Source organism: Nycticebus coucang, chromosome 2 (genome assembly GCF_027406575.1).
Source record: "Nycticebus coucang isolate mNycCou1 chromosome 2, mNycCou1.pri, whole genome shotgun sequence".
In the NCBI taxonomy this organism is placed as follows: Eukaryota; Metazoa; Chordata; class Mammalia; order Primates; family Lorisidae; genus Nycticebus; species Nycticebus coucang.
This window is the reverse complement of record NC_069781.1, coordinates 61,342,035-61,361,313: the sequence shown is the minus strand read 5'-3', so window position 1 is coordinate 61,361,313 and position 19,279 is coordinate 61,342,035. Positions and strand designations below refer to the sequence as shown.

Here is a 19,279-nt window from a genome sequence, read left to right as displayed (position 1 = left end):
CCTTTGCAATTAGGGAAGAAAAGGCAATCAAGTGTATCCACATAGGGTCAGAAGAGATCAAACTTGCACTCTTCGCAGATGATATGATCGTATATCTGGAAAACACTAGGGATTCTACTACAAAACTTTTAGAAGTGATCAAGGAATATAGCAATGTCTCAAGCTACAAAATCAACACACATAAATCTGTAGTCTTTATATATACCAACAATAACCAAGCCGAACAACACAGTCAAGGACGCTTTTCTGAACTTTAAAGTAACTTGCTTATTTATTATTTGATAGTTTAATAGATGTACAAATTTACAAGTAAACCTAAGGAGAAATGGCATCTTTGTGATGTTCAGTCTTGTTTCAGAGTATGGTATATGCCATTCCATTTGTTTTAGTCTACTACTTTTTTGTCATTACGAAGTGTTTCTCATATGGATTTTGAATTTTTCCTTCCATAAAGTTTTCAAATGATTTTTCTTTTATTGTATATAGTTTTGCTGTACATGTTTGCTCTGCAATATTTTGGTTAGTAAAGTATTTAGGGTTGTTTTGTTTTTATTGTGAATTTTACTTTTCACTTTTTTCTGTGTGCATTTTTTGCCTTGAGTTCTAATTCCTCTTAAATTAGTATTGCTAGAATTATAAGCGTGAACCACCCCACCCAGCCAGCAGTGTTGTTTTAAGTAATTTTGTTTGAAAACTTAATTTGCCTTTTGGAATTCTTTTTGATGTATCTAAAGTCCTGTATAATATAAAATGAAAGATTGACTTATTCTGTGTTCATAACCTTCTGATATTTGTGTTAGCATCAGTACTTAATTCTTGGAACTGAATTGTTAACTTAATTTGCATATAAAGGTGTTACTATGATGTATATCCAGGGTTTTTATTGCTACCAAGGTATAAAAGAAAATTGATAAGTCATAGTAGTTATATCAATACTTCCTAGGTATATGTGATAAATATTAAATACTTTATATTTTATTTCTTTTATTAATAAGTTTGCATGCATTAAAAATAATAGATGAAAAAGAGGAAGCAGATCTATAACCTTTGATGAACATGGTTATTTAACTGAGATGATCTTTATTCATGCTTTTGTATATTTATTGCTTGCTTTGCACAGGAAGGAACTACAGGAGCTGCAGAATCTTTACAAACAAAACAGTGCACATACGGCACAACAAGCAGAGCTGATCCAGCAGCTTCAGGTTCTCAATATGGATACCCAAAAAGTACTGAGAAATCAGGAAGATGTTCACACAGCTGAAAGTATATCATATCAAAAAGTATGCTTTTATTCTGTCATAACATGTAAATATATATATATGAATTTAATTGAAAATTTATAGAATTCAACTTTCTGTAAGTTCTAGCATTTCATTATTACTCTTGTGTTTCTTCAAAATTAAAAATGAGAGGTGGTGCAGTTCGGTAATATTTAAAATTTTGTGAGTTTTCTTTATGGTTATTAGAGTAGAGCCATTTAAAATAGATTATAAGTTTACTTTGCAGAATATTTTTATAAATTGGAATTTGTATATCTGTTATGAAACATACTAAGGGTATAGCACCCAAACTGGAAAGAATTTGGGGAATGAAATTTCTCAGGCATCTATTATGAGAAATTATTTTACCAAGTATGGTTTTAGTTTGTGAACTAAATTAGACTTTCATTATAAAATTTGTGTATTATTTTATTGGTAAATCTGCTCATACACAAAGGAGAATGCTGATGAGGTCTCATGATTAATATTTTCCAAGTTATCTTTTTCTTTATTTTGTGTTTCTTTTCAGCAGTTGGTTTACTTTACAAATGTTTTGGGAGCTCCTCAAGAAGGCTTACCCAGCTATTTAGGCATGCTAACTGAATGAGCAATAATAATTATAGCTAGTAATTTTTTGAAAAATACCTTTATTGAGTTCTTTGTATGTATTTTATAGTGTGGCAAGATGTTTATATAAATAATTTAGTTTATATATAGATCAATCCTATGAAAGCAATGTTATTCCCATTTAATAGTTGAGGTAGGTGGGGCTTATAAAGGTTAAGTAGTACAATTTGTATTTTCTTGAAAATTTTGGATTTTTTTCCTTTTTAATCCTATTCTAAAAAGGCATCATGAAAACCCAATATTTGCAATTAACATGAAATAAATAACTATTAAATAAACTTTAAATACATTTCAAAAAAAGTTTTTTTTTTTTTATTAAATCATAGCTGTGTACATTAATGCGATCATGGGGCACCATACACTGGTTTTATAGACCTTTTGACACATTTTCATCACACGGGTTAACATAGCCTTCCTGGCATTTTCTTAGTTATTGTGTTAAGACATTTACATTCTACATTTACTAAGTTTCACATATAACCTTGTAAGCATTTCAAAATTTTATTAAAAAAAAATTAGGAGGTACAAGTGTTTTTTGTGACATGTATGAATTGTATCATGCTGAACTCAGTACTATATATATTTTTTGGAGACAGAGTCTCATTTTGTCGCCCTCCGTAGAGTGCCATGGTGTCACAGCAACCTCTAGCTCTTGGTTTTAGGCGATCTTCTTGCCTCAGCCTCCCGAGTAGCTGGAACTACAGGTGCCCGCCACAAAGTACATTATATTTGTTAGGTAGTTTTTTATCCCTCATCCCCCTCCCAGCCCCCTCTTTTTAGTTCCCACTGTCCATTACAGCTTTTTATGACCATATATATTCTTTGTTTAGCTCATACTTATTAAATGAGGTTAAACACATTTTTAAATGATGCTTTGGAAGAGTGTTCACTCTGTATTCTTTGTTTCCTTTTGCTTCCCTAAGGACATGGATGGTATCAAGCATCCATGGATGGGTAGGGTAGACTCTTTCTTTTCCACTTTAGCTAGAGCAAACCTTTTTTTGAATATGGTAGGATTGCCCACTATGTTTTCATTTCTAACCCAGGCTCAATTGCTAAAATGACTTGAAAATGTGTACCTTTTTAGTAATTGTAATTGTTTCCTCTTTACCAAAACCTCAAAATTAGTCAGCGTTGATGACTCTTAAAACACTCCCTCTTCCTCAAACCCCCATTGTAGCTTCCAGTGTACTACAGTGGTGTGGTTTTCTTCCATCCATTTCTAGTCGTTCCTTTTTAGTCTTTTTCTGGTCCTTCCTAGTCAGTGTTTCTCTCGATTGTGTAAATTTAGTTTCTTTTGCTTTGCTCTTATATCATAACTTTTAACTCTCTGAGATTTTTTTTAATTAACCTGGTAGTTTTCCTCCAGAAAATGTATCAGTTGTAGAATGCAAGATTTTGAGATCTGGAAACTGCTTTGTTTATCGTGTGTGCTACTTTTTGGACTTAACAGTGTTCATTTATTTCAAATTATTCATTCTTATTTTAGAGCATTTGACATAGTACTTGTCCTTATTCCTCTTCTACATGTATTTTTCTAGATTTTTTTCAATAAATTTGAATAATTTAGTAACCATTGCATCAATGAGATGACATTGATTACTTTAAAAATGCAGATACAAAAAAAACTACAAACAAAAAAAGAAATTCAGATTTTCAAGTATTTTCCCGTAGATTAATTTTAATATTTTCAAATAATAATTGGGGTTTATCTGTAAGACTCAGGGGAATTGAATTTTAAAAATCATATTACACTAGCTCAGTGCCTATAGCTCAAGTGGCTAAGGCACCAGCCATATACACCACAGCTGGCGGGTTCGAATCCAGCCCAGGCTTGCCAAACAACGACAACTACAACCAAAAAATAGCCAGGTGTTGTGGTGGATGCCTGTAGTCCCAGCTACTTGGGAGGCTGAGGCAAGAGAATTGCTTAAGCCCAGGAGTTGGAGGTTGCTGTGAGCTCTGACGCCATGGCACTCTATCCAGGGTGACAGCTTGGGGCTCTGTCTCAAAAAAAAAAAAAAAAAAAAAAATCACATTACACTAACAATTTATTTCCAACTCTTCTTTGAGAGTTGGGTCTTCTTAATTTACTATTTCTAGTAAAGTTTCTATTCTGTTTTCTTCCTCTTAATTCTTCACCCTTTTTTCTTGCCCATCTATTTTCCTTCTTTTCTCATTTTATTAAGTACATTTATGTCACAACATCCATTTAATTGTCTGAAAAGATAAAAACAGTTGTCCGGAGTGGTAGGATGAGGAAAGAGAGGAGGGAAAACAAAGGTAAAGAAAGAAAACTGAAAAGATTTTGTGCACAGGAAAACAGTAAGTCATATTTTCCCAGAGGTGTCAGGAAAAGGATAAATCATTAATTTCATACACAAATCTACCATATAATGTGGAAGGAATGAAGATAAATAAAAGTAAGCTAGTATCTTCTCTTTTTCTGAACATGTACCCATTTTATAATTTTTAATATTTTTATGTCTCTGCATATCATTTATATATGTGTGTGACTTAGAGGTTGGTCAGCATTTATTATTTCTAGGCCAGCTATCATGTTTTGGGTACTAAATATATGTCTTATAACTGTTTGTTCTATTTAATAGTAATTATATTACATAAGCTAATATCAATCTTGGAAAATAGGGAGTTAGCTTATACATACATACATATATATATTTTTTTTTGTTTGTTTTTTTTGAGACACATTTTTTTTTCACTTTGTTGCTCTTGGTAGAATATTGTGGTATCATAGCTCACAGCACCCTCAAACTCTTGGGCTCAAGCGATTCTCTTGCTTCTGGCTCCTAAGTAGCTAGAACTACGGACACCTGCCACAGCACTTGCCTATTTTTAGAGATGGGGATCTCAGTCTTGCTTAGGCTGGTCTTGAACTCCTGGGCTCAAGCAATCCACCAGCTTCAGCCTCCCAGAGTGCTAGGAACAGGTGTGAGCCACCATGCCTGGCCTTAGCTTATATATATATTTAATCTAAATTTCATGTAATTCTGTTTTATCTTTTCATTTTTAGTTATAAATTGTATAGTTTTCACTTGAAGAATTTTATCATCTTAATCAGTGTTGGAAATTTAGTCAGCCTTTCATATCCTCAGGTTCCAAATCCCACGGATTCAACCAACCATGGATCAAAAATTATTTGGAAAAATAATAACAATACAACAGTAAAAAGTAATACAAAAAATATACCAACTATTTACATAGTGTTTACATTGTTTTAGGTATTATACATAATGTAGAGATGGTTTAGAGTATATGGGAGGATATAGGTGACATACAAATATTACACCATTTTATATCAGGGAATGGAACATGCACAGAATTTGTTATCTTCGGGTGTCCTGGAACGAGTCTCTCGTGGATAACAAAGGATAACTATTATACTATTATATACTTACTAAATTTGGAAAAATTTGTACATTAAACAAATCAATATCATTGGGTTGGGTCACAACGTAAGTATTTTTTAAAAGTGTTAAAGTATATAAAATATCATTTTGATCTTCAACGCTAATAAAAATTTGGGAAGTTAGAGTACTTAAATCAAAGCCCCTGAAAATTAAAGGATTTGGAGCGTGAGGTCCTGTTTCCAGAGGTAATTTGCTTTCTGTCCCCTGGAGATTGTTTTAACCTTTTTTCACTTTAATTTCTTTAACAGGAAATAGCATGAATATAGTAAGTGCAATAAATTACTTATGAATTATAATGATTGATACTTATAAAGTATATAATGGAATATATGACTACATTTTTTATAATCTTAGAATATTGCAAAAAATTGTGATCCATTCCAGAATTTTGGATTAGAGGAAAGATTGTACAGAGAAGAGCCCCATTGAAAATTGCCATAAGGAATCCTGATTGCTGAAAGAAGTTACTAACTCGTGATAACTAAAGCAGTGCAGATTAATGAGTTTATTATATTACATACTTGAGAATTTACCCCCCCCCCCACTCTTTTATTAATGGGATGAGAATAAGATGGTATCTACCCAGGGTACTGGAACATCGTAAACATTTACCTCCTTGCAAGATAAAGCAATAAACATTTTATTATCCTGAGCTTTTGTTAACAAAAAATACTTTAGAAATAAGGATAGGTTTAAATCTCACTGAAGATAGTTATAACCAAGTTTCCCACTGCAGTGGATTAATAATGGCTGCAGGTCTGTCTTCGCTTCCTGTACTCTTTAAGTCACAACTGAGTGATCTTATTACTATTAAATAAGTGAACTCCAGTCAGTAAACAAAGAGACAGGAAGTAGAAGAATTATACCCTATATCTAGAGTAAGAACTAAGGAATAAGAGTTTGTCCCCAATTCCTAGAGCATCTGTTTCATCTGTTCCAGGCTTTCTTTCTTTTTTTCTTTTTGAGACAGAGTCTCACTCTATGCTTTGGGTAGGGTGCTGTGGCGTTGTAGCTCAGAGCAACTCAAACTCTTGGGTTCAAGAGATCCTCCTGCCTCAGCCTCTCAATTAGCTGGGACTACAGGTATCTGCCACCATGCCTGGCTAATTTTTGTTTGTTTGTTTTTGTATTTTTAGGAGAAACTTTTTGCTTTTGCTCAGGCTGGTCTTTAGCTTCTGAACTCAAGCAGTCTATCTGCCGTGACCTCCCACAGTGCTAGGATTACAGGTGTGAGCCACTGTGCCCACCTGTTTCAGGCTTTTTTTTGGTTCTTTTTCCCCTGCTTCTCAGAAGACAGAACAGTATGCCCCAGGGTCTAGAGTTGCCCACTCATTCATTTAAGATCAAGTCAGGACAACTTATTATAGTAGCACAACTGCTTAAATGGATAGCAGAGAGAACTAAGTAGACAACACAAGAAAAGTGCTATTAATCCTCTATTTTATGAGCAACAAAGTGGATAAAGAAGAGGAAGAGACACAACATTAAAAATGGGCTATTCATTCATGGCCTTATATTTGTGAAGGGAAACCCCAAGATGTGACATCTAAGAGGAAGGTATACCACACCCTTGGCACTGATGGCTAGTAAATTGGTCCTCAATCACTGACCACACACTAACATCATGCTTGTACCTTGGTTGTTGGGAGGGAAGGTATGTGTTTTTTTTTGTCTGGCCTCACTGATGACCATGAAATTCTCAAATATTTGAAATCAAATCTTTAATAATATTTCCTGTTATTTTGAAAGAGATTAATTTGTACAAATTGGGTACAAGGAGGTTAGTATAAACATAGCACCCAAAATAATAGGAAGTGATTAAAGATTCACTGAATAAGTGACTGTGCAGGGAAGGGCTAGTCTTCACTCATCCTAGCTTCAACTTAGGTCTTATGTCCAGAGTTTGATTTTTAATTTGTACCTTGAACCCAATCATGAAAGCAGTAACAGTACATTTAGGCCAATACAGGGCTCACTTTGACCTTTTCATTGTCCCTAAAAGCTGTCAGTTTCCTACTCTATTATCCCTCCTAGAATATCTGATGGTATTAGCTGTGGAAACAATATTAGCTGCACTTCCAGTGTCAAGGTAATGGGAAGGGAAAGTACAATTTTATGTTCTGAAATTCTTTATAAATTGTATAGGCAACACTTTATAAAAATTGCTTAGATGTTGGCTATAAAATGAAATGGGTTATTTAAGTATCTCTACAATGATAAAAAGATGTAATCTTTTATAGAAGATAAAAAGTATATTGAGCTTGGTCAATAATTAAAGTAACTGGAGAAATTTAAATATGCTCTATGTATTAAATATATTGCATAAATGTTAATTTACTTTGTAAAAAAAACATTAAGCTAATTATATGTTAGCACAGTGGTTTGAATGGTCTTATTTTTATTACAAATTATATATTTGAGGGCATGCATTAATAAAAGAGTTTTCATAAACCATTTAAAAATTGTGAAGTTAAAAAATTAAAGTATAATCTACATACAGAAATGTACACAAGTACTAGGTATATAGACGAACTAGAGCTTTATAATCTTTGTGTATTTAAGTTTCTTCTCATGAGACAAGGCCAAAGAATGGAAGATGCTGTACATATATAATTGAATTAGCAAACCTAAAAACCTACTGTATCACTACTGTATCAGCTACACGATTTTGGGATTTTTCCAGTTGTGAGTTTTTTTTTTTTTTTTTGAGACAGCCTCAAGCTGTCACCCTGGGTAGAGTGCTGTGGCATCACAGCTCACAGCAACCTTCAACTCCTAGGCTTAAGTGATTCTCTTGCCTCAGCCTCCCAAATAGCTGGGACTATAGGCGCTTGCCACAATGCCCGGCTATTTTTTGGTTGTAGTTGTCATTGTTTGGCAGGCCCGGGCTGGATTCGAACCCACCAGCTGTGGTGTATGTGGCTAGCGCCTTAGCCACTTGAGCTACAGGCACCACCCAAGTTGTGGGTTTTACTTTTGCTGTACGATTACACTATCTCACTATTAGCCTTTAAAAAAAAACAAAAGCAAATCTTAGCTCTCTCGTCACTTTCCTAGTGTCAGCCACAGATGTAAATCACAAATTGAATTATAACTCATTAAATTGCAGCTATAATTTAGATTTTCATTAACAATACCACTTTGTTAACCCTGTGTTACTCTGTAAGACACCACTTATGTAGCATATGTTCTCTCATAGTTTTAATAAACTCCAGTTTTAACTTTATTTAATGCATATTGCCTTGACTTAAAAAAGTATAAAATTATCTTTCAAGTGTCCAGAGCATTGCTTTTATTCTATCACAGAGTTTTCAGTAAATCCCTGTTGTCCACAGAACAAGTCTATCTTCCTTAATCTGACATTGATGAGTCTTCACATTCTGTCTATAACTGTATTGCTTGACTTTGTCTTTTACTGTTCTTCTGCCCCTCCTCAGCAGTAGATATTAAATTATACAAAATGGGAGTATTATCAGTCAACCTTAATGACACCTCAGTGAAAGATTCCTGGTTTTTCTTTATTTTCTTTTAACTGTATTTATTAAATCTACTTAGACTGATACACCTTATGATGCTTTCTGTTCTTTCTTATCAGTGTACATAATTTTTTCACATTTCTGTCATTTTTAGAATGACATTTTGGTTTTGGTCAATTCTAATAATACTGTCATGGCTCATTTTAAAACCTTTTTCATCAAGCCTTCCAATATTAATACAGCTAGCATAAAATTTCTTCCTCTTTAGAAATTTAACACTTTTTCTCCATTACATTGGCCAATAATGCATATTGCCTTTTAGACAGCATTTTTAAAAATTGATATTTGATGATATCATTTAGTTTTCTTTGTGTTTATATCTTCTTTTTCTGTGAGACTGTTAAAATAACCTGAAAGCAAGGACTATGTAATACACAGTCCTTCTGTATATAAATGTATATATTTAGACATATAACTGTTTTATTGGTTATTGATTGATATTATTGATTTATATAATTTGGATATATTTTTTGAAACAGCTTTACAGTGAATTACATATTTGTTTTGAGACCACAAAATCAAATGAAGCTGTGCTTCGGCAGAGTGTTATTACTCTTCAGGATCAGCTATTTCAAAAAGAGCAAGAAAATGCTAAATTAAAAGAAAAACTTCAGGAATCCCAAGGAACAACTTATCCTTTACCTCAAGACAGTGATTCAGACCACTCAGCAGAGGTGAGAAATATTTTCCAAAAATGTTACTTGGTGTAATTTGAAATTAAGTCATCTACAATTGAGTAAATAGTTTTGCATATACTGGAAGATAAAGGTCTGCAGATAGTTTCGTATTACACTATTTTTCTGCCTTTTATAGATATGAATATTATATACATTACTGATTCATATGGAAATGCATGTAGAAATACAAGTATATTAAGTATGTATAGTTATTGTGATGAATGATTCATCCTGTGGTTGATACATAGGATGTCCCTACAGTCAGCTCTGAAGTTGCCATATACATAGGATGTCCCTAAAGTCAGCTCTAAAGTTGCCAGTCATTTGGTTGCTACATAGGATGTCCCTAAAGTAAGCTCTAAAGTTGGAGAAAATGGGAAATTGTAGGTAAATGTGCCTTTATTTACAAAATATTCAGTACAGAATTTTACACATTTTTTACAAAATATTCTCTATGTGCTGGCTACCTCTGTAAAATAAATTTTGTAACTATTTCCTATGGCATAGATATGTAGGAAGGCTCTGGATTGAGATAAATCTGGGATTAAATTACAATTCTGTCTATAAATTTAGTGAACACCAGCAAATTTCTTAACTTTTTTTTTAGAGACAGAGTCTCACTTTATCGTCCTCAGTAGAGTGCTGTAGCATCACAGCTCACAGCAACCTCTAGCTCTTGGGCTTAGACGATTCTCTTGCCTCAGCCTCCTGAGTAGCTGGGAAATTCTTAACCTTTTTACCCACATTCCTCTAACACAAAACGTTCCTTTTAATGGCATCAATGCCATAGAGTTTTATGGGGTTTTATAACATAGTGCATATCAAATGCATAGCTTAGAAAATGTTAAATGGTATCTTTTTAAGATCATTTTCAATGTAACTTTCAGCTCTAAATATCTTTTGTAAAAAATTACTCTTATTTTTTGAAATTTATTTAAGCATTTCTAAGGTACTTAGCATTTGTTTAAATTTTAGATTTATTAATTTAATTAAGTGGAATAAAAGCAAACAGGAAATTAAATGCTTAAATGTTTATTAATGATTTGTCAAGAGTAATTTTTGAACCCAGCACATCTGTCTTGCCAAAACCTCAATCATAAGATGATTTTTAAACTTGTATTATGTTGTATTATATTTTTGGATATCAGGTGTACAGAATGAGACTAATCATAAAATTTGTGATATGACACACTATTATGTTAATATGCAGAGGTCTATTTAATACAATGTTTATTATACTGTTTAATTACATTGTTTATTATAATACACATCCTTGATCTCATCAATTCATCTGAAGACTAGAACATTCCTAATGACTTATATCTCCTGTATGTTCCTATCTTTTATCAATGTTTTGTTTCTGTGACCAGAGTTAACCACTGCACTATTTATCATTTTTATTATTTTTATTTTTATTTTTTTAGAGTCTCACTGTGTTGCCCTTGGTAGAGTGCTGTGGCGTCAAAGCTCACAGCAACCTCAGACTCTTGGGCGTAAGCGATTCTCTTGCCTCAGGCTCCCAAGTAATTGGGACTACAGGTGCCTGCCACAACACCTGGCTATTTTTTGATTGTAGTTGTCGTTGTTGTTTGGCAGGCCAGGGCTGGGGTTTGAACCCACCAGCTCCAGTGTATGTGGCTGGTACCCTGGCCACTGAGCTATAGGCGCCAAGCCAATTTTGATTATAAAAAAAAAAAAATTATCACATACATTTTTATGGGGAAACAGTTTGTTGTTTAGCTTTGTCATTTATGAAAAATGGCATAATATGTATTGTTCTATGGTGTTTGGGCAATTTTGACAGAGATTCATCTGTCTTGTTTGATACAGCTGTCTATTTTCACTGTTTTAAAATATTCTATTGTGTGTGAATATATTATAATTACTTGTCTGTGCATCTCTAGCTGAGTAAATTGGTTAATTCTGGATTTTTCTGCTTAAGAATAATGATGCAGTTGATAATTTTTTAATGTTATTCTTTTGTATATGTGCATGCATTTTGTGGATTATATATCAGGAATGGACATCCTGGATTATAGGGTATAAAAATGTTACTTTTACGATATAATGATAACTTCTTTCTCAAAATGGCTTTGTCAGTTTTACTCTCACCAACAGTGTTTAAAAGAACAGGTTGATTCATGTCCTCCTCAATATTTAGTATTTTCCGACTTTTTAATTTGTTGCCAACTGAATGAGTATAAAATAATATTTTGGTCTTCATTACTTAATTTTGATAGAGCATATTATCAAATTCTTATTAGCCAGTGTGGGTCCTCTGTGAAATACTTGTTTATGTCTTTTGTCCATTTTTCTGTTGGATTTTTTCTTATTGATTTACAAGAATTCTTTTTATATCCTTGATATTAATCCCCAGTAAATTAAATGTGTGTCATATATCTCCGAGTATAACTTGTACATTCATTTTCTTTAAGTATCATTTGATGAACAGAAATTCAATCTAATTTTAATTCAGGTAAATTAATGTTTTGTAGCTTGTGCTTCAGCAGCTTATTTAAGAAATTCTTCCGTATCTCCAAGACAGAAAGGTTTGCACTTCTATTTTCTTCAATAAAATTTAAAGCTTTGCTTGTGTCACTTACATTCACAATTTATTCCGAATTGTTTTTTGTATATAGTATACTTTATAAATTTGTGAACCAGAAGATGCATTATTGTTAAGAATGCACTCCTTCCTAAATTGATCTATCATGTAATCCCAATCGAACTCCCAGGAGAATTTGATGTTTTTTTTTTTTTTAAAGAAATTGAAAAGTCAATTCTGAAATTTAGAGGAGAATGCTAAGAACCCAGAAGAGGAAAATCAGGTTTCACAAAGAATTTACAGGAGCACTTATACTCCCTGATGAGACTAATCTATCAAGCTAAAAGAAAGACAACGTGGTATTATCATAACAATTGAAAAATAATCAATAGAACTAAATAGGGTCCAGAAATATATCTACTTATATATGTAGCTTTATAGTAACTTTTGAAGTGAGGATAGGGTAAGTTACTTTATTCTTTCTCAAGAATATTCTGTAGGTTCTTGTTCCTTTGCTTTTTTGCAGAACTTTTGGTATCAACTTGTCAATTTCCACAAACAAGTATTCAGTTAGAAATGTTTATATCCCTTGTGATTTTCTATTTGGTCCTTTGGTTACTTAGAACTGTTCTTGCTTACTTTTGAAATATTTTATGTGTGTGTGTATTTTCCTGTGTATCTTATTAGTACTGATTTTTAATCTATTCCCATTATGGCTACTCTGTAAAATTACTGTGTTTTGAAATTTATTGAAATTTGTCATATAGCCCATCATACAGTTTGGTGAATATCCTATATGTACTTGAAAATAATTTGTATTTTGCAACTACTGGGTGAAATGCTCTTAAATATTGGTTACATCATTGTGGTTGATAGAGTTCAGATCTTCTGTGTCTTCAATTTTTTTGGTTTAGTATTTCTATCAATTGCTTAAGAGAGAGAGGTGTTAAAATCTCCTAATACAATTAAAGATTTTTGTTTCTACTTTGCTTCATATATTTTCAAACTGTTTTACTATGGACACACATAATTAAATCTGTCTTTGTGATTAATTGAATCCTTTCTTATTATAAAATATTACTTTTAATTATAATATTTTGTTGACTTGAAAACTACCTTTATGATGTTAGTATAGCCAGTTCTTCCCTTCAATGGCTGTACTTTACATAGTATACTTTTCCCATCATTTTGATTTCAGTCTGTAGATGTCTTTATATTTAAAGTGCATATATTTGGATCTTATTTTTTTTTTTTTTTAGAGACAGAGTCTCACTTTATGGCCCTCGGTAGAGTGCCATGGCATCACACAGCTCACAGCAACCTCCAACTCCTGGGCTTAAGCGATTCTCTTGCCTCACCCTCCCAAGTAGCTGGGACTACAGGCGCCTGCCAGGATCTTATTTTTTTTTTTAATACATTCTGACATTTTCTTCCTCTTTCCTACGGGTGGGTTCAGGAGTACCACCTTACCATTTGATTTCTGTTTATCCAGTTTATTGTTCCTCTGTCTCTTTTTCCCTTCTTTCATTTGTGTTAATTAACTGATTCTTTATTTTTCAAAGCAATTTAAAATTTTTACTTTTCTGTCTTCTGGACTCCTCAGTTTATGATGGTAAGTCAGCCTGAATTCATTTTATTATTTACTTAAATGAAATGTCTTTTGGATTCTCAAGCTTTGTTTTCAAAATTTTATTTTTGACTATTAGCATTTAAACTATGATGTTCCCAAGTATGATTTTCATTATATTTTATTTATATTTTATATATATTTTTATTTATATTGTATTTTATATTGAGCCTTTTTATTTTTTACAAAACTTTTTTTTTTTACCAAATTGGAGAACATTTTTGATTATTTTTCAAATATTTTTCATTAGTCTTTTCTTTATTTTCCTTTTGATTGTTAGACATGTCAGTATTGCCCCACAGATGAGTAAAGCTCTGTTCATTTTTAGTTTTTAATTAATTAATTTATTTATTTGGAAAATAGGAGTCTTAGTTTGTTGCCCTTGGAAGAATGCCGTGGAGTCACAGCTCGCAGAAGCCTCCAACTCTTGGGCTCAAGAGCTTCTCTTGTCTCAGTCTCCCGAGTAGCTGGGACTACAGGTGCCTGTCACAATGCCGGGCTATTTTTAGAGATAAGGTCTCTCTCTGGCTGAAACTTATCTCCAGATCGCCAGCTCAGGCAATCCACCCTTCTCGGCCTCCCAGAGTGCTAGGATTACAGGCATGAGCCACTGTGGATAGCCCTCTGTTCATTTTTAAAAAATCCTTTTATATCTATGCTATTTAGATTAGATAATTTCAATTAGTTTATACTCAAGTTAAATGATATTTCCGTTCATCTCCAATTTACTCTGAAGTATTTTCTGTGAATTATCTGCTAATAGTTCTTCAGTTTCAGAATTTTAATTTGATTTATTTTTATCGTTTGTATATCTGTGGAGTTTTCCTATTTGTTCTTTTCTTGGAAAAAATTTTATTTAGGTCTTTGTTATAATAGTTAAAATATCTTTTTAAAAATTATTATATTCTGTTTCCATCTTTTAGATTTTCTTGAGTTTGACCATGATTGATTTCCCTTTTCCTTTGAATATAGATCAAGTATTAATGTTACCTCCGTATGTAATAATTTGTTATTAAATGGTTTATGTTGTAACATACGTTATAGAGCCTCTGTTTTCTGTTATGTGTTTTAATCATGCAAGTGTTGAAATAAATTAATCAGAATTTATCTAGGTTAGACTTAACTTCTAAGTCCTGTTTCCCATCATGTGGATGGAAGTGATTTGTTCCTCAGTTCTTTTAACCTTATCTGGATTACTTAGGTAAGACTGCCTAGTGGCTGAATAGTTAAAGTATCAGTCCTGGTTTTGGCTTCCTTTGGAATTTCTCCCTTCAATTTCTAGCTACAGTCGTATGCTTGAACTTTGAGCTCTAGTTCTTTAAACTTCTAGTTCTTGAAAATTCCTGTTGTGGGCGGCACCTGTGGCTCAGTGAATAGGGCACCGGCCCCATATGCCGAGGGTTGCGGGTTCAAACCCAACCGCGACCAAACTGCAAAAAAAAAAAAAAAATAGCCGGGCGTTGTGGTGGGCTCCTGTAGTCCCAGCTGCTTGGGAGGCTGAGGCAAGAGAATCGCGTAAGCCCAAGAGTTAGAGGTTGCTGTGAGCCCTGTGATGCCACGGCACTCTACCGAGGGCGGTACAGTGACACTCTGTCTCTACAAAAAAAAAAAAAAAACAACAAAAAAGAAAATTCCTGTTGCAATTTTAGTCTATTGTGAGCCTCTCTCAGGTACAAATTCATAACAATGAGTGATTTACTTAATGCTGTTTCATTTTCCAGGTATCAATTCTTATCTGTATTCTGCCTGTATTTGATTATTCTCTGTTGCCATGAAGTAATTGTTTTTATAAATTTTTTGGAGTTTAAATGGTTACGTGCAGGAAACTTAATCTGTACGTTTACTCAGCCGTTATTTTAAGTGGAACTCCCCATTCCTGGACTTTTTGTAGTGCATTTTAACTTACTAACACTTTCTATATAATGCATTCTAACTTGTTTACCTCCTCACCTCTTATAGTTATTTTTGTTTTATATTTTAATTCTACATACATTTTTACCTTATAAGACATTATTGTTATAAAATATCAGTTTCATTTATTATTTGTATACTTTTAAGTGCTTTTCAGTCTTTTCTGCAATTCTGTGTTTCTGTCTAGTATCTTTTCATTTTACCTTAAACACTCCATTTAGTATTTCTTTTAGTGGGTGTCTGCTCACAGTTCTCTCATTCTATTTATTCGACTTCATTTCTGCAGGGTATTTTTTCAAATTGATGGAATTGTTGATTGGCAGTCTCTTTTCTTTCTTCATTTAAAGATAACGTACTTTGTCTTCTGGCCTCTATATTTTGTGTTAAGTCATATCTCTTATTTTCATTCCTTTCAAGGTAATGTGTCCTTTCTCTGTTTATTTTTTATACTTTTTCTTTAGTTTTGGTTTCCAACAGTTTTTGTATTTTTTTTTAAGTATAATGGTGTTTCTGTTTTTCTTGATTTGGAGAGTATAGGCTTTTTTTTTCTTTTTTTCCATCTGAGGCTTATGGTTTTTTTATACTCTAAGGAAACACTCCGTAAAAATGTCTTCAAATATGGCCTCTGCACATTCTTCCTTCCTATCCTTGTGGAATTCCAGTTATATACACAGATTAGAGCTTTTTATCACATTTTGTATTTCTCTTGAGTTCTTTTTACATCTTCAAGTATTTTTTCTTTTTGCTTCAACCTTGGTGTTTTCTTAAGTTCACTAATTCTCTGTTCTATTGTTGAAATCTGATGTTGTATACATCTACTGAATTCTTGAATATAATATGTATTTTACTTTTATGGGTGGAGTGTTCTTATAAATGTCATTTAGGTCAAGTTTGTTGATAGTATTGTTCAGGCATTCTATATCTGTATAGATTATCTCTACTTGTTCTATCAATTTCTGAGAGGTATGTTCAGTTCTTCAACTATACTTACAGATTTGCCTATTTTCTCTTTTAGTTACATATATTTTTTAGGTCTAATTGGCTTACAGTTTTTTAAAATCTTTTATTTCCTTGCTGATTTTCTATCTATCGGTTTTATCCATTATTATTGTTTAATTGTTTTCCTCTTTTGTAATTTTGTCAGCTTTTGCTTTACATATTTTGAAATTCTTTTTGTTTAGTACATATAGATCTGTAATTGTTATCTTTTCCTGATAAATTGACCATCTTATCATTGTCTAAAGAGATCATTTGATCTCTAGTGACCTTTTTGTTGTGAAGTCTATTTTGTCTAATATTAGTATAGTCCCCTCAGCTTTATTTTTGTAACTGTTATGACACATTTGTATCGTGTGTCTTTTGTAGATACTATATAGGTGAGTCATGATTTTAAAATTTATTCCTTTTAGTTTGAGGACTTAATTCATATCCATTGAATGTAATTACAGATGTTCCTCAACTTACAATAGGATTACATCCCAATAAACCTTATGAAGTTGAGAATACCATAAGTCCAAAGTGTATATTTGGCTTACCATATTTTCAGTTTACAATATGTTTCTCAGGCCATAATTTCATCATAAGTTAAGGAGCATAATGCATGTGTATTACTTTTGCACTATCGTAAGATTGAAAAATTGTAAGTTGAACCCCTTTAAGTTGGGGACTGTCTACTTATATGGTGGAATATAAATCTGTCATTTTACTCTGTTTTTTATATGTGTTGTATCTGTTTTGTTCCTTTTTACCTCCATCACTGCCTTCTTTTTTGTAATAGAAATTTTCTAGTGTGACTTTTTTTTTTGTTGTTGCTGTTCTTGTGTTTTGTTTGTTTGTTTTTTGTAGAGACAAAGTCTCACTTTATTGCCCTCCGTAGCCACAACTCACAACAACCTCTAACTCCTGGGCTTAAGCGATTCTCTGCCTGAGCCTCCCAAGTAGCTGGGACTACAGGCGCCCACCATAACACCTGGTTATTTTTTGTTGCAGTTTGGCTGGGGCCAGATTTGAACCTGCCACCCTCGGTATATGGGGCTGGCACCCTACCCACTGAGCCACAGGTGCCGCCTGGTAGTGACATTTTAATCCACTTATTTTTTCTTGTACTGTATATTTTTAAGTTATTCTCTTAGTGTTGCCCTGGGGGGTTATGACTGACAACTTGATTTACAACAATTTTATGCCAATGTAACTTAATTTCAATATTATACAAAATATTGCAACTATGTATCTCCATTTCTTCCCCTTCCCTTTATGCTTTTACTTTTACAAATTATGTCTTTATATACTTTGTGCTTAATTATTGCTTTATGCAGTTGTCTTTTAAATCAGACAAAGAAAATGTTTTTTCTTTAATGTTTAAATAATATTGTGTTATTTCCTTTGGATTTGCCTAATTTGTGATGAGAAATTTGCTGTAATTTTATCATTGCTCCATTGTATACGTCATACATTTATGGAGTTGAAAAATGAGTGAATGATTAATTAGATATTTTTGAACATGTTTTTCTGAATAAGAATCTTTGTGTAGCTAGCAAGATGACCTTAAATACATTTTATGAGCTGATTAAATAATGGCTGTATGATATCTGGTCAAGAGAAAGATGATTATACATAGGAATTTTGAATTTAGTGTATTTTCTTTAAAAATGCATAGTAAAATAATAGGAATTATAGTGTAAACTAGAACTCTTTATTAATAAACATATCTAAACATATTCAACAAATATTTATTATTTATATCTTCATAATAAATATTTATTATTTATATCTTACTATGTGTTAGGTACTGTTCTTGATGATGAAGAAATATTAGGTGTTGTGGAGAAAAACAATGTAGCATAAGACAGAATGTGATACAGAATGCTAATACTATTTTGTATATGGTTGTAAGAGAAGCCATTCTGATTAGGTAACATTTGGGAAGAAATCTAGAGAAAGTGGATGGCTTAGATATCTGAGTGATTTCCATTCCAAGCAGAGGAAAAAAGTGCAAAGCTCATGAAGCAGAAGTTTGCCCAGCCAAAAGTCCAGTGTGTTTGGATCAGGAAGAGCTATGGGAAAAAGAGCAAGAGATGACCTCAAAGAGGGAGATGTGGAGCAGGTCTCCAAGTCCTTGTTAGACTACTAAATGGATATAGATTTTACTGAATGAGATGGAAAGTCATTGGTGTGTTTCAGGTAGAACAGCAGCGTGGAACCTATGGGAGTATTTTAATCAGAAGTATGGTTAGATCTAACTGTATGTTTTAAAAAGATCACCCTGGATGCAGTGGAGAAAGCAGACAATTGTAAGGCAAGAGTAGGAGCTGTAAGAGGCACTTGTAGTAGTCTTGGTGGAACTCAGTGGGTACTTGAACTAGGTTGTGAGAACTAGTTGGAGTCTGGAAATAATTCAAAGATAGTGTGCACAGGATTTGATGATAGCTTACATGTGTGAAGTATGAGAAGGAAAGAATTAAAAACGAATCCAGTCTTTTCAGCCTTAATTGACAGGTGAATTTGCCATTTTTTGAAGTAAGAAAGATTATTCCAGCAGCTCTTCTAGTGGTAGGAGAACACTTAAATTAGGTAGAGGAGACATGTCGAGACCTTGAAGTTGGAATGAGGAGAAATGTATAACTCAAGATTTTTACCTTAACATAGAAGATTTTTACCATATGT

The 19,279-nt window shown here is 32.8% G+C and overlaps 1 protein-coding gene across 6 annotated transcripts in view; it reads left to right on the top strand.

Annotated features, from left to right (window-relative positions):
* CNTLN (centlein) overlaps window positions 1-19,279 on the top strand; it is a 379,922-nt gene that overhangs the window by 139,681 nt on the left and 220,962 nt on the right. For 4 of the 6 annotated variants that reach the window (XM_053572079.1, XM_053572076.1, XM_053572075.1 and 1 more), the window contains exons 7-8: window positions 1,121-1,283; window positions 9,336-9,530. In XM_053572079.1, coding sequence (XP_053428054.1) covers window positions 1,121-1,283; window positions 9,336-9,530 — 358 coding nt within the window. The remainder of the gene's footprint in view (window positions 1-1,120; window positions 1,284-9,335; window positions 9,531-19,279) is intronic. The other 2 variants (XM_053572077.1, XM_053572073.1) reach the window with 1 other exon arrangement.